Here is a 16,601-nt window from a genome sequence, read left to right as displayed (position 1 = left end):
ATTCCATTACGGTCATCTCCTGTTCCAAATAAATGGCCAATTGAAGTAATGGCTATTTCGTCTTCCAAAAAAATGGCAAATTGCTAGTTCTAATCGGGATTTTGCTCTTTCTAGATGAACAAACTTTGGTCAATCTTTTTCATAGGGAAACTTTGTTTATTGCTGAGGACATACTGTAAAGTTAACATTGCATCTTTTAAATTAAAGAGTTAATGCGAAACAGTAATGGAGGGTTCCAAATAACCTTTGGATTCGTGTAGTGTACCTGCAATCAATTTTTATGAGCTTTTGTTGATATTCCTAGTGACTATATTCATTCTGATTCAAATTCCCCTCAAAAATGTCCTGAACAAAGTATGTAATTATAGCAAAGGTCAGCGTCAATCTGATAGATGGCAAACTACTGTTGACTGAAATTGATATGTTGAAATTGAGTCTGAATCTTCAAACATCCAAAAATTTTGACGGATATTCCAACCAAGGCTGGCCAAAACTTTTTGTGTTTTCTTTTTTACTCTTTATTCTGTAATTGAGTTTCGTAAGATCATCTTTTTTTCCGAAACATTTTTTCCAGTTTGCTCCACCTGACTTCAATGCGTTTTTTATGTGACTTGCTTCTCCTTCAGTCGCTCAGATATCAATCTTCTATCTACGTAAAAACATCAAATGATTATTTTTTCAATGTTGAAATGTACACTAATGCTCCAATTTATGGGATATACCTAGAGAGAAACCAGGTTACAGATTTGAGTGACCATTTTTGCTAAAGGTTGAGTACCTCGTCGGGATTTGTTGTGATCCATACTTGTTCCACAAAAATTTCAATCTCATGGTATCGAAGATCTCTTCAAGGTTTGCATTGATTGGCAAGGAAAAAATACTGGTGCGAAGTAGGACACAGCTCTGTTACGAAGAATGATAAGAAGGGTTTTTAAGGCGTTTTTTTGGGAGTGTTTTCTGGAGGGTCTTTAATCTGTTTTCTGATGATGATTTTGCGAGTTTTTGGATGGTTTCTTGTTTTTCCACTTGGAAGAATTTCAAAATGTTTTCAGCGTACTTTCTTTAGCCGGCTAGTCGTATTTGCTTGCTCGATGACCAAAACCGTTTCATCTCCTGTTCCAAATAAATGGCCAATTGAAGTAATGGCTATTTCGTCTTCCAAAAAATTGACAAGTTGCTAGTTATAATCGGGATTTTGCTCTTTCTAGATGAACAAAATTTGGTTAACATTTTTCATAGGAAAACTTTGTGTTTTACTGAGGAAATACTGTAAGGTTAAAGTTGCATCTCTTAAATTAAGGGTTTAATGCGAAACAGCAATGAGTGCTTGCAAATAATGTTTGGTTTCGTGAAATCCACGTGAAATCAATTTTTTTTCAGCTATTGTTGATATTTCTAGTGACTCTCTTCCTTCCGATACAAATTGCTCCCCCTCAAAAATGCCCTGAACAAGGTATCAAATCTCTTAGCAAGGGTCAGTTTCAATACGATGGATCGAAGAAGATACAGTTGACTGAAATTAATATGTTGAAATTGAGCCTGAATCTTCAATTATCCAAATATTTTGAAAGACATTCCAAACAAAACTGGCCAAAACTTATTGTGTTTTCTTTTTTAATCTTTTTTTTGTAATTTAGTTTTGTAAGATGATCATTTTATCCAAAGATTTTGTCCACTTCGCTCCACCTAAATTCAATGCGTTTTTTTATTTTACCTGCTTCTCCTTCAGGCGTTCGGGTATCATTCCTCTGTCTACGTAAAAATATCAAATGATAACTATTTCAATGTTGAAATGTACAATAATGCTCCAAATTTTGAGACATTGTTATAGTGAACAGAGGTTACAGATTTGAGTGAGCATTTTTGGTAAAGGTTGAGTACTTCGTCGGGATGTTCTGTGATCCGTAATTGTTCCTCAAAAATTTTAATCTTATGGTATCGAAGATCTCTTCAAGGTCTACCTTAATTGCCAAGGAAAAAGGACTGAAGCGATATAGGACAACTCTATGTTACGAGGATTGATAGGAAGGGTCCTTAATGCGTTCTTTTCCCAAAAAAAAAACCTATTTTTTGGAGACGATTTTGCGAGTTTTTGGATGTTTTCTCATTTTTCCTCTAGGAAGATTTTTAAAATGTTTCCAGCGTACTTTTTTAGCCGGCTAATCGGGTTCGGCTAATCGGGTTCATTTATGTCTACATAGGAAGCAATTGAGTCATTTCATTATCCAATGTTCGATTGCGCAAACTCTCAAAGCCAATGGAATTAAATATTGTTGTTATAATTTAAGAAGAAACCAAAAATCCTTTGCAATGTACAATATGAAAATCTAACATTTGATGAAATCTCGTCCTTTCATCTTTGTTCAATTATTTCGACATAGGAAGCAAGTGAGTCATGTCATTATCCAATGTTCGATTGCGCAAACTCTCAAAGCCACTGGAATTAACTGTTGTTGTTATAATTTAAAATGAAACCAAAAATCCTTTGAAAAGTACAATATGAAAATCTACCATTTGATGAATTCTCGGCTAGTCATATTTGCCTGCTCGAAGACCAAAACCGTTTCCCTTTCGTAATTTGACCCCAAAATGCACCCAACTATTGCATTGAATGGTCCGCATCAATCTAGATTCTAACTATATTTTTTCTAGTTGATGGAAACTTTGCAATCAGTAGAAGCTTTTCCTCCCAACCTTCATTTATTATACCAATCGGGTATCTGGAATCTTTAGACTACAGTACACTTGTTTTGGAGGCTCCAACAACAATCAAGAAGCAGAGTGTCGTTTCAGTGTGTTTACCCCCGAGCGGAAGCAAGTTGTGGAACCTTATCTTTCGGCTAATTTTTTTCAATGCAACAAATTGCGTGAGATTTGTGTGTTGTGGTTTCTTCTACTCGAAAAAAGATGTGTCCAGATGCTAAAAATCGCGCTCTAAAGAGTCAAATGTATGGAAACTTTTCTTTTTTTGTGTGTGTGATTTAAGATGAATTTTTTTACTGCAAATGTAGATTGTTAAAAAACCACTCTCCCTTTATTTTTTGACTGTTTCCTTTTGTTGCTTTTTAACTCATTGGATTCTGGTGAAAACGAATCTGATTAAAATTTTCTTTTTGGACTGTTTGATTTCCTTCAATTTCTATTTCTGTGATTTGTGCTTTTGATTGTGTGTTGTTGACGTTCGCTTTCGATCTTATCATTAGGCAACGTTTCTTTGATGTTTTCCATTGTTTTGGTACGGTTTAACGCAACACAGATGTTCTTGACTCTACCTGTTTCTGGCTCAATTCTGCTAGAGGATGTAGACATTAGCGATTAAAATTATTGAACTGGCCATCGCAGCATCTTTTCCATGATGAACTGCACTTCTTAAAATAAGATCTCAAGTAATTAGGCAAGACGTTGAGACTTTTCTCATAGCGTTATTCAGTATTATTCCTTCAGATTGGACAATTCCAAATCTGGTCGCTCTGGTAATGCAGATATTAATTCGAAATTTTTTGAGACAATGTGTCGAGTTTGTCAAACTTTTTTTTGTTCCTCTGCAAATTAATTGTAACAATCAGCAACATAACAACGAGCTTTCATGCGGTCTCCTCTGCGCATTGGGTTCTGCTAGTTTATGTTTTTAGTAATTTATGTTTTCCATCGAGCCCACTGCTGCTACTAAGTTTCGTTGCTTTGTTATTGTATACAACTGGTGCCAATATTTTGGGGGATTCCTGGAGAGTAATTCCAATGAGACACATGAGGGTGACAGCATTTTTAGGTACGATTGCCTGCGCATGCGTCTAAAGTGCAGGAGCGGAGAGAAGTCAGTGTGTAGTGTTTTTATCTTGACGAAATTCAGGAAGCGAGCTGGTTTCAGGAGAAAATTTAGCATTCCGATGTTGTCCAGTGTTTGATCTCATATTGGGCTCACCAATTTTGTTTTCAATCGTGATTTTTTATGCAATTTTGACTCTCAAATTCTAAAGTAAAGTTTTTTGTGCATATAGAATGCATATCTGAGTGGATGATCGTCAAGCGTATGAAACAAAAATTGAGCTCTAAAGAATATTGTTAATATGGTATCTCACTCGCAAAAGATTCGGGTGCAATTGTTTAATTTCAGAGGTTTATTGAGGTGTTTCAGCGCATCAGCTCGACAACATTGTAGAAATATTTATATTCATCCAGTTTTGCGATTTATAGCGCGTGCTTCTGTTTTTCAATTTGATGGTTGCTGAAAATCATAAGAGTATGAAAGATTGGTTGCTGTCTTTGATTTTTAACGCTCAACAAGTCGGCTTGGTAATGTGCGTACGCACACAATGTTCCGACCCCGCTCATCCACATTCTTGACTTAATTGGCTACCAAATAATGAAGCGATATAAAACTTTCAAAAACATACTCATCGTTCAATAAACAACCAATGAAATACGATAACGCCACGCTAGAGGGCCAATGAAAATTGTTGATAATAGGACTACTAGAAAGGAGAAAAATCAAAATCAAACAACAAAGATTATTTACGACCAAAACTATAATAAGGTCTATAATAAAATATATTAATCAAATCTATAAAAAAAATCATAACAAATCAAACTCGCATCAGATAAAAACCAAAACAATTAAACCTATATTTCATTAGAAAAGACATGGGGCGTGTCCCCAATACGACTGGTTAACAGGTAGACAAAAAGGAGGAAATAGGCGCGAAGTTCAGAAATACTTTTCAATTTTTGAAAACAATTAGTTGCACAATTATTGATGTCATTAGATATCAACTGAAGACACTAAAATGTTATTTTATATCTATATAGGAAACAATTGAGACAAGTCACTATCCAATGTCTGATGGCGCAAATTTTCAAAGCCAATGGACCAACGATTATTGCTATAACTTAAAAAGAAAACAAAAATTATTTGAAATATACAAAAATATAAAAATTTAACATTTTACCAAATCTCGTGGTAGCAAAAGTAACAAGCCACAAAACGAACAATTGCAACTAAAGCCGTTATAAAATTTAAAATATAGCTCACGGGAGACGGATTGTTACCTGTTAATACCGAGATGAGCTAAAAATCAACCGAAAGACTCTATAAAAAAGACGAAGCTCAAAAACCCAAACATACATTTGAAAACAGATATATTCAAAAGCAAGAAAAGACTTAAGATTAAAACAAAAAGCGATCAATTAAGTTTCAACATTTCAGGGAGCCAATTGGACCTGTTAATAATGAGACTAATCAACGAGCCCACAAACAAACGTATTCATAAAGAAACCAAAATTTCAAACAATTTTACAACATGACACTGCTCAAGGCACTATTATAAAATATTACCTGCAAGAACTGAAAATTACCTTTTTTCATCTCAATATCAACGAATCTTCCGTATAAAAGGACTACTTCGACATGACAACAAAAATAAAACCGAAAAATGTACAGAATCTCGAAATTTTTAAATAAACTACAAGGTCGAAGCAATCAGTTACAACGCTTAACCAAGCGCCAAAAATAATTTCGAATTAACAAAAGTTTTTCAAACCTCTGATGAGTGAGATCGAGTAACATGGCGACGAAAATGAAAACAAAAAGGAGACAAATAAAAAAAATTTTTTAAATTTTAATTTGAAAGTCGTTAGTACAAACAGCTTTAAGTTGAAATCTTCGACTCGGTTGCAATATACGTCTTTGGGAAACAATTTAGGTTTATCGTTATTGGGTAAATGGCGTACAATAACGAAAAGAAAGACAAACTTAGGCAAAATCAAAACCCACAAAATTTTGCGAGATAACTGTGTCTCAGCCCAAAAAGCATAAATTATTCGACAAAAACAAATATCATACTAAATACGCCTTTTTCCAACGTTGTGCATTTTTCCTTCGATGGCTTCTTTTAATTGGACTAGTCAATAATGTGATAGTTTGACAAGGAAAAAATGAATATAACTATGCAGTTTTGCTAAAAAAAAAGAAGAAAAATTGAAAACGCGTAGTACCAATATAATGAATTATTTAGTTGAACGTAAAACCCTTACCGACATATTTTTTCCATCAAAAAAGGTCGGTTTAAAAATGTTTTTACAGAGACTAAGCCCGAAGTTGCGAGAACTAAGAAAAATAATGGCAAAGTTCAAAAATTCACCGACATTTTTTCAAAAATTATATATTCAAAGTCTTAACAGACATTAGATAACAACTGAAAAAAATGTAGTGTCTTTGATACTTTTTTAAAGATAAATGGACATTTGATTGGGGACACTAAGTCATTGAACTACAAAAATCATAAGAAATGAAAGCAAAACGCAAGAAGTCTAAGAAATCTTTACGAAAACAATTGATCAGAGCCATAAAAACCGTGAGCTTAATTCTGAAAACATATATAATGTAGCTCGGTCTCGTTTAATTTAAACAATATCTGTCAATAATTGAGCCCTGATTTGAATTTCTTGTCCGTTATTTACATAATAAACGTTTACATAGCGAAAATATTTTGAAAAAAAAAGTTCGCGCCCAATTAAAATCTAAAAAAATTTCATGAAAAGGATTCATTGTGGGATCAAGATCAGCCCAGATATTGCTGAGCGTCTAACAAAACACTCAACTATTGAAATCGGTGCAAAATAGATTAATTCTATACAAAATTTTTTAGTTTGTCAAAAATAAAAATTGCATTTTGTATATTTATTGACAATAAATTTGCAAAAAATTGGCAAAATTATAATTCCAGAAGATTCTTGTAGCCAACTGAAGTACAACTAGCTTTTTTTTGAGATTGGAAAGATTATGGTTGCGATTTAAAAGTGTCTACTTCCAGCAAATTTAAAGCAAGTTGGCTTAAAAAAAAGCCTTTTTTTGACGAAAAAATTCTGAATTTTGAAAAAATTACCATAAATTCTAGCCAAAAAAACTCGAATCCAGCAGTTCAGCAACCTTCCTCTATCTTTAAGGATAAAATAAATAACACTATATTTAAAAATTTTATAATATTTTGGCATTATTTACTAAAATTTGGTCAAAATTGACGAAAATTTGGCCAAAATTGTGAAAAAAGTAGCTGAATTACGTCTAATATTCACAAAACTTTAAACCTCGGTAACTCCCTATAAAAAACAAAAATTGAAAAAATCTTTTTTGGTTCCATATTCTACACTGCACGGGCTTTCTAATGACCACTCACAGCTCTCTACGATTATTATATCGATAGGCCAAAATTGACTGCACAAAAAAACCCATTTGAGTATATAGTTCCTCCCCCCTCAGAGAGGGGTCGCGACAATTACGGGTTGGAGTATCGGAGGTGAAAAGTCTGCATCGTATTTTGCACTGCTTTTCTTACTGAATTGATGATTGACCACTGCTTGCGTTATTTGCACTTTGCTTATTTTTTTGGACTTGCAGTATTCATCCATGCACAATTTCAGTTACTGGTGTCAGTTGTTCAATCCTCATTGGAAACTTCTTTAAATCATTTCAGTCCTGTGGAAATGTTTCTTCCAGCGATTTTAGTTTTGTTAATATTTCGTTGAGGAGTCTTTGCAGCTACATTATTGTTTGAATAGTTCTTTTCATGTAGCCAACTCAGTTGCAATCATTAAGAACTGTCGCTTGAAAGTGTATGCTGCTGCTGATTTGGGATTTGTATTGTTGAGAATGTTTAGATGTTTTTTGTATTTGACGTTCTGTTTCACAAGGTATTCACTAATACTAAACTATGATGTCAAAGAAAACTTGTTTTTAAAACCTTTTTACTTGGATTATGCTGTTTAAATAAAGCTGCAGTGCTAAATAGTTAGGTGTTCATTGTAAATTAAATGTTTGTTATATTTGCGTATGAGATTTTCACCGCAAGATGTCTTCAATAATCTGTTAGCTTGGTCATGATAAGTTTTTTGTTAAACGCCTATAAGAACCCTTACCCCTGGAAGTTTTTTGAAGTACAGCAAAGGAATTCAGACTTTCAGGTAATAGGAGATAGTTTCAAGTTCCTATAAATCGTATGTGATTATATGTGCCTATATGTGGTCATTGCCATATAAATCTTTAAATCCCCTTATCATGGAAAATTATCCCAATGTGTGCCTCGGACAGTTTTTTCGTACTAATTGAGCTACGATGAGCTAATATTTTCATACTCTGGGAAAAATCTATAGAAACTATTCCCATTTGTGCCCCGCAGTACGTTATGCACCCCCAGTTACAGAACACGTGCCATTACGTAGTCATCCTGGACAGAACTGTAAGTCAAGATCAGTACTGACACAGTCTAAATGAAAGTCGACATGCACACATCAGGACTGTGCACGTCTAAAAACAAGTCTGCAAGATTGACAAGTCTTTGCCAAGACTTGCATTACACATGAAAGTTGGTTCTCAAGTCAAAACCAACTTGTCGAGTGAAACCTTCAAATTCCGAAACTCTTTGTAGTGTGCAACGATTTCGAGGTTAATTTTCGGTCATTTTCCGGGGTCTTAAAAATTGGTACAAAACTGGTACAAAAAGCTACTACACAGTAGTTCAGGGCCACGGGAGGTCACAAAGGGACATTTAAGGCAATTATGGGTCGTTTTTAGCAGTTTTTCAGCTTTTTCAGCCCTTCTTAGCCAGATATTTAAAAAATTTCTGTAATTTCACATTTTCAGATAGTTCGAAAAAAAATGTGAAACTTGCTTTTTGGCTATTTCTATTGTTTCTTTTTTGGCTGTTTTCAACGTTTTTTTTGGCTAACATTGACCTTCCCCGATTATTTTGACGTTTTTTTTGCTATTTTTGACAATTTTTTGGCAATTTTTGACATTTTTTCAGCTATTTTTGTTCTTTTCCAGGCTAATTTTGGCGTTTTTTGACTAATGTTGACCTTTTCTAGCTGTTCCTGTTGTTTTTAGACTTGCATTTATACTTGCAGTTCTTGGCCAGGACCTGCATTTACATTGAAAAGTGCAAAAAGTGACTTGATGATACTTTTGAAAAAGTACTGATATAAGATTTGCAATTAGACATGCCCAGTGCTGATAATGACTTGCTGTTGAGTCCAGGACTATATAAAAAATGTCACGTGTGTCTGGTGTGTGTGTGTGTGTGGGGTGCAAATAATATGAAACCACTCAGCTGGGGGGGGATCCACGAAAGGGATCCAAATTTTTTTTATAACAATACAAATTCAATTGAACATTTATGTTTTTCTGAGGTTCTGGAAATAGAGTACGAAGTGTATCTGCAGATGCACTTCGTACTCCGGAACATCAGAAAAAAGAAAATGTTCAATTGAATTTGTAGTGTTATACAGCAATTGAATCTATTTCAGTTTTACTCCCTCCAGCTTAGTGGTTGCATATTACTTGCACCCCCAGACCCGTATGCCATTTTTATATGATTTCTCGATAATTACTCATTTCTCCAGTATGACGCAAACAAAATTTATACACAGGTATATAGTTTTCGTTTGCGTCATACTGGAGAGCAAATTGAAAATACATGAACATAACGGCACCATCAGTTTACAATTTATGACCGCAAACGTTAAACCTGTTGCTATTAATAGGTAAGGAAAAGACAATCAAGCATTAAATGAGTTTAGATAACGAAAAGAGGTTGAATTGGATCAATAATTGATAGGAACATTATTGTGGAGAAATATAAATTTTATCGCACTGCGTTCCTTTGCAAATTCTTTGAAAAATGCAGTGTTAAAGAGACGATTATGGCGAATGCGGTGAAAAAAATATGGCTCCCGATTTCGCTACTTTCATTACATTTTTTTTGGTTACGAATCGACACGGGTTTCTTCAAAAGTCAGATAATGAGATCGCCGTTAACATGGTCTGGTGAGCATGTACTAGAGAATCAGTTGAGCTATATGAAACAAGCTAAAGTTTGAGTACTTGATCACGTTTGGTCGGAATAAATGTTCTCCAAACCAATATAGAACAAAAACTGTCATCGGGGTGGAAGTTAACACGTACAAATCACATACAAATAAGTATGACACACCGATGAACAAACAAGAAAGCTTTCGACATCGCGGGAGTGATTTACATATAAGCCCACCTAGGGTACCTTTTTTACCACGCATGTTACTTCTCCGCCTCGATACTGAAATAAAAAAAAGCAAAAACTGAATCAAAAGAACAAATCAGGTATCCCAGGTTGAGGTCCTCTTTCGTTGAGGTCCTGGCTTATGAAAATACCCGTCCACACCAAATTATGATCCAGAATTTGGCTCGTTCAAGTTATTAAAAGACCTGGAAGACTAAAAAAGTTTACAATCCAGACTTTGCCTCGTTCGTGTTTAAAGAAAACAAAAATCTTTAAAATAAGCTCATGACCAAGACATTAAAAGAATATTTGCAACTGATTAGGTTGTCAGAGTATTATGTTTTTGTTGCTCGTTCAAAAATTTCCTCGCATATGTGTGTCTGACCGTACCGTACAACCTGTGTGCGTTCAAAAATGGTCTTCATAAACAAGGACAAACGAAAACCTCGACCTGGGGAGATCCTCAATTAAAAATACGTATTTAATAGCCATACGTTTAATAGACCGCTTTCGGTAATGATATTAGCCAAGCAGACCGAAATCACCTGTGAGCCAGATTTTGGCTCCTTCAAGACTTTGGTGAGTTCATGTACTCGTTTCAAAATTCAAAATTTTTTTTAACTTAAAAACCAAACGCTGATGTCATTTAATATCTTCCTCGAGCAATGAAGCTAGGTTGCATCCAACAACAAAACATGAAACCAAAAAATAAGGCAGAAAATTCGTGACACTTCAGAGGCATACCTAAGTTGCAATTGACTGATCTCTTAAGGATTTCAGTTACCTTAAATTCTAGAAGAAAGCTACCCTAGTCGAGACAGAGACCCTTGTAAAGACCCAATTTGTTTAACATGGTGGGGGTAATTTTGGTCAAAATTACGGAGCTTCTTGGGTCAAGTCCAGCGAATGTCTTTCCATAGGCCGAGCAAAATCTTTTCATAAGTCTGCTTCTTTTGCAAATGTGGGAAAAACATCTTTTCTGCACATGTGTCGCTATTATTGTATTTCCTCTTCCAAAAATTAAGATTCATCTTTTTTAAACAAAATTGCAGATTATTGGTAGATTTGTGATTCTTCAGAATCGGAAAAAGATGATGGAGCATATATGCAGACTACATTATGAGCAATAGCGGGCAACAAATTTGCACGCCCTATTTTTTAGGGGCAGACTATTGAAAAACTTTTGATTAATCCTTGATTTGACCATAACTCGGTTTCATTGTTTTGAGGAAAAAAGACCATAAAAACTTTTTTCTTGACTTATGATTTGATTTTTGCTCGACGCAATTTTTACGCCTCAATTGGTTTGGTAGACAAAAAGTCCAGTGCCAATTTTGGTCAAATAAAGCTCATATTAGCTCATTGGATCGAGCGAGTGTCCCAAGTGACAAAATTGGGGGCGAGCAAATGTCCAGGTGACTAATAAAGTCTAGCAAAATTCTTCTGATAACACTTTTGGGCTCAGTATTGTCTATTCATACCCCTTTTTGGTCGAACAAGTCCTTTTTATAGGTCAAGGTCTGTACATTTTCTGTAGTCTAGTTTCCGAAGAATTGCTTGTTTCCTGTCGGGCGGAAATATATTATATTCGAGAGCGAAACTGGTTACAAACCTCACAATATATCTCAGCAAATCAGTTATACAAAATCCACAAAATGTAACTAAACTCCACAAAGTTTTTATCTAGTACCACAAATTTCGCTAGAACGAAAATGGAAAAAACAAAAAAGAACATCAAATCAAAAATATGAAACCGAATAAAAGCATTTAGTAAACTCATTGACAAAATTCTTAAAAAATAAAGGCTAACAAAATAAATGGTTGATTAAAAATTATTACGAGTCATTTAATATACTCATACAAACTCTGTCTAGTTTAATAAATTATCAAAACTGATCTGTATCTAAAAATTCTGATAAAAGAAAGAAAGCCAGAAACACCGGAAAGTATAGCTGAGGGATTAATTACTTCAATTAAACAGATTTCAATAAATAACTTATTAACTTCGTTGCGTTGTTTCTTTTTATTATTCGCTGCGTTCAATAACTTCAGGGAGAGTTTCTTAAACCGACTTGACTGTAACTGCCAAATATATTGACTTAGGAAATGGAAATTGAACTACAAAGCTTGTTAAAAAATTATTAGCTAATCCGATGAATTAATACCTTTGTAACAATTTTTATGTGCTTTGTTTAATTATAGTTAAATAGGGATTGGAAGAATTCAATCACGCACTTTCTGAAAAAAATTGCAAATAACGAGTAATTTAAGCAATGTTTCATTGCAGAATTATATGCCTAAATAGTCAAAGTCAAGCTTTGTCAAGATTGACATTGATTGTTAAGCTATACAGCTCTGCCATGCAAAATTAACCAAAACTGCTTTATCATTGATTCTAGTTAATTCCAGAATTTAGGATTTTAAGTTCCGTTTGGCCACTTCATTTTTTTTTCTAATTTTGTAAATCTCTTTAGTTCTCGCAGATATAAGTTAACAAAAATTTTCAACCAGTGTAAACCAATAAAACTTTTCTCGAATATACAAAAATAATAAGTAATTTGAGAAGAAATGACAGAATCAGCAATCGAATGAATGAACGTTTTCACAAGGTACATAAGGTATCGTTTAACTGTCATTATTTGCAGAGCTCTTTTTTGTTTATCTACAAACATCAAATTCATATGGAAATACATTGGAAATCTGAGGCTTCTACAGTCAGTCAGGTTTTGTTGATTGCTATTCAGTCGAATGTATCAATCAAGTGAAAGTAGCTAATTTCAATAGTTTTTCAAAATAAAAAACCATCTGTCCCAACTCAGATTCATTGAAGATTCAATTTTCAGATTAATTAAAGGAAATAAAAGTAATTTTCAACTGCTTTTTTAGTCACTACAAGATAACTCACTCACTCGAAGATATTTTAAAAAAATGCAATTTATCGAATTTTGTTGATCTATCTTGATATATAATTTTATTGTTTATTTTTGTTATCCAGAGGACTTTACTCTTCTCTCTCTCTCTCTCTCTCTCTCTCTCTCTCTCGCTCTCTCTCTCTCTCTCTCTCTCTCTCTCTCTCTCTCTCTCTCTCTCTCTCTTTCTCCCTCTCTCTCTCTCTCTCTCTCTTTCTTTCTCTCTCTCTCTCTCTCTCTCTTCTCTCTTTCTCTCTCTCTCTCTCTCTCTCTCTCTCTCTCGCTCTCTCTCTCTCTTTCTTTCTCTCTCTCTCTCTCTTTCTTTCTCGCGCTCTCTCTTTTTCTTTCTCCCCCCCCTCTCCTCTCTCCATCTCTCTCTCTCTCTCCTCTCTCTCTCTCTCTCTCCATCTCTCTCTCGCGCTCTCTCTTTTTCTTTCTCCCCCCCTCTCTCTCTCTCTCCATCTCTCTCTCTCTCTCTCTCTCTCTCTCTCTCTCTCTCTCTCTCTCTCTCTCTCAAGACGATAAGAGCATCGGCACATCGCGTATGGGGTACCTCTTCTGCATTCCAATAAGATTAATTATTTTAAACAGTTTCTCGCTTAACAACGCTCATTCAGCCTTACTGATTATGAACTTGTTATCAATTGCCTAAGAGATGTATGATAGATCAATTTTTCTTACACGTCGAAGTGACCGTAGGTGGCCAACAGCAATTAGTCTCTTGAATCTGGGTTACCCGGATTTGAGTCTCAGAGCTTTTCAGCGCTGAACCAGCACATTTCAAGAGTAAACGCTTAATTCAGTTCTGAAACACTGTATCTCCAGAATATTTTATGTTTCTTTATGAGCATTATTTCTTCATTATGATTATATTGAGGTCATGGAGCTTGCCAAGGCTAAACTTATCCTGTAAATTTTACTCAAAGATCAGACTGGCCAGTGTAAATAGTGAAATGATCAGAGTACTGGCCATCCTAAAAAACAGAATGTCTTTAGACTGATTCAGCGCTGATTTGCTCTGCCACCAACCTCTGGGTAGTAACCCAAGGGAATTTTATTTAATTATACAACATTAAAGTTTTTTGGTATAGTGGCTAGCATGTGTCAATCTGTATCATTTTTAACAGTGCCGAGCGGATGAGTATAAATACTGGCTTGAAAATATTTCACGGTCTTTTTTAAAGAAAATTATAACAACCCCCATAAAAATATTGTAATGTCTCAAACTGCAATTAAATAAAAACTAAGCAAAACAAATATAAACTCTGTAATTGCAAACCGGCAAACTCGATGAGTTTCAGATGAAAAACAATGTATTGTGATCCATAGTATAATTTTTGTCACATCAAGGGGCGCGTTTTGTGCTTAAGTATTTTGTTCCTTACCCATGAAGTTGTAAAAAGCGGGAGGCTGCTGATGGTACATAGACGGAGGCTGGCTCTGGTCTTCTCCTGGCGCTAGTTGTTGCTGTTCATGCGCTGCAATTGCCTGAACCAGGTATGGCTGTTGATCACCCTCCTGCATTCCGTTCTCAATTACTAGAGAATCAAATGCAAATAAGTGTCGAAATAAATAAATTCTCTTTTCTGCGTACACAAATAAATATAGAAATATGACACATAAAAGCTTTGAAATCGGCGTTTCGATCGTTCCCTCTGGGTGAATTCAAATCATGCGACAATCTTATTGCAATTATTTACAACTACGCAATTATAAAGACAAATGTATCCCGGGATGAGGTGGTTATATATGATTTGAAATAAATCTTCGAGGGGACCCTTTCCAGAGGTTGAATCCACTGTCCTGTCTTTTTCTTTGCTCTTATTCGAATACAAGGTCTCGAAAATACCCATAATGAGCGCCTTATTTACAACATAGACGCGTAAATTTGCAAAAATTATCAAAATATGTTTATCCACAAAATTATCAAAATTATTATCCAAAAAGTTTGATAGACGGTATAATTAAATGGTTTTTCTACTGGCTTCATATACAACAGAAGAAAATTGGATAGTTCCAAACAACTGAAGAGTGATACAGTTTTACCATTTTGACCAATCAAGCTTCGATTTTTTTTACATATAAGGAAATACTTTTCGTACATTTCTTAACGTGAGCTGCGTCACCTCAGAACCCAACAAGAAACATATAGAAGCAACATATGAATCCGAGTAAAGAGAAAGATCCGCGAAAGACCCGTTAACTACAAGTCAGTCGTGTTTACAAAAAAAAACTAACACGCAAATCAAAGCCTAATATAATTGCCATGTCTGATTTTTGGAAGCCCCATTTTATTTAAATAGTCCAGGTAATGCGTTTTTAATGACAGTTTTCGAAGAGAAGAATTGTTCTTGGTTAGCTGAACTCTTAGATCCAAGATTTCAATAATATTCATTCACTTGAGATTGACTACTATTATTTTGCTATTACTATAAATCGAATATAGTTGACGTGACACGAGTAAAATATACAATTTTTTTTACATTTAATTTTACGTTTTGATCATTTTAACACAGCAGCGTTGTTTGCGATGCTATGATGTCCTTTAGTGATGTATTCAGATTCTCTCTAAAGTTGTCTTTTCATAAGTTAACAGAAAAACCATATTTTGGCCGAATTTTAAAAATTTTCAAATTTCTTGAGAATCATTTATAATGATTACAAAAAATTATTATCTTTTTCTCCGGAAATAATTACTGTTTTTCTTTGCTCAGAGCAGGGCAAGTACTGTGAGATTATTCTTGTTTTAGGTCTGAATATGGGTCCAAAATATTTTTTTAAAAAGTACGCTAATCGTTTGTTTGTATCTCATCTTTTTGATGTTTCGCTGCAAAAAAAACCAGTAGTTGGGTTCTGCTCTTTCCAGATAACCCAAGTCATCGATTTTTGTGCAGAGAGAAGTTCCAAGTGGTGGTCTCTACCCAAATATTTCCCTTTCTTTGCCATAACTTGACCTATGGGAAATCTATGAATCAATTGGGATGGCTTCTGAGATTTTGGAACGGGAATAAAAGCTACAGTAGCTAAATTGTCAATTTTCTTATGACCAGTAAGAAAGTTGTTTTTCCATTCAAAACAAAGCATGACCCGCGAAAATATTGGCTTCTTTCTCAAGAAAGGTTCAAAAATGAAAAGATTCTCAAGTAAATTCTCAAAGAAAAATGAACCGATTCTCAAAAAAAAATTTTAGTCCTCAAAAATGCAAGTTTCAGCATAAAAGAAGGGCTAGGTTTCAAGACGGAGGAAATATTGAATACATCGACCAATAACTAAATGGTGTCCCACTTTTTCACCCCTATTTACCTAACTTGCCTATCATTTTACCCCGATTTATTCCGCCCTCCATCATTAAAACGCACTATCAATTACCCCTCTGTCATTTCAGCTTGATTTTAGTGTTTAAAAAATAAAGACTGTTAAATTTAAAAAAATACTGTGCCATGCCTCGCGGGCCATGGCCACGCCTCAGTGATCCGTCGAACTTGGTATTGAACTATCAAAACTAAACACAGGATTAAGTTATCCGCTTAATTATGACATAAAATATCTTTAATGTCGAGTTCTAATTAGTAGGATGAAATGATAGAGGCAGATGATAGAGGAGTTAAGTGACATGGGTTTACGATATTTTAACATCGATGCTTCAATATGTATCTATAGTAAG

The 16,601-nt window shown here is 34.6% G+C and overlaps 2 protein-coding genes across 7 annotated transcripts in view; one reads left to right on the top strand and one right to left on the bottom strand.

Annotated features, from left to right (window-relative positions):
* Positions 1-16,601, top strand: part of LOC142339438 (store-operated calcium entry regulator STIMATE-like) — a 432,078-nt gene that overhangs the window by 120,015 nt on the left and 295,462 nt on the right. The window lies entirely within an intron of this gene.
* Positions 1-16,601, bottom strand: part of LOC142340061 (uncharacterized) — a 90,103-nt gene that overhangs the window by 12,393 nt on the left and 61,109 nt on the right. For 4 of the 6 annotated variants that reach the window (XM_075390469.1, XM_075390464.1, XM_075390467.1 and 1 more), the window contains exons 3-4: positions 14,323-14,475; positions 10,041-10,085 (exon numbers count right to left, since the gene is read on the bottom strand). In XM_075390469.1, coding sequence (XP_075246584.1) covers positions 10,041-10,085; positions 14,323-14,475 — 198 coding nt within the window. The remainder of the gene's footprint in view (positions 1-10,040; positions 10,086-14,322; positions 14,476-16,601) is intronic. The other 2 variants (XM_075390465.1, XM_075390466.1) reach the window with 2 other exon arrangements.

The sequence above is a fragment of the Convolutriloba macropyga genome, chromosome 5 (assembly GCF_964194025.1).
Source record: "Convolutriloba macropyga chromosome 5, txConMacr16.3, whole genome shotgun sequence".
Taxonomy (NCBI): Eukaryota; Metazoa; Xenacoelomorpha; order Acoela; family Convolutidae; genus Convolutriloba; species Convolutriloba macropyga.
This window is presented reverse-complemented; position numbering and strand designations above follow the sequence as displayed.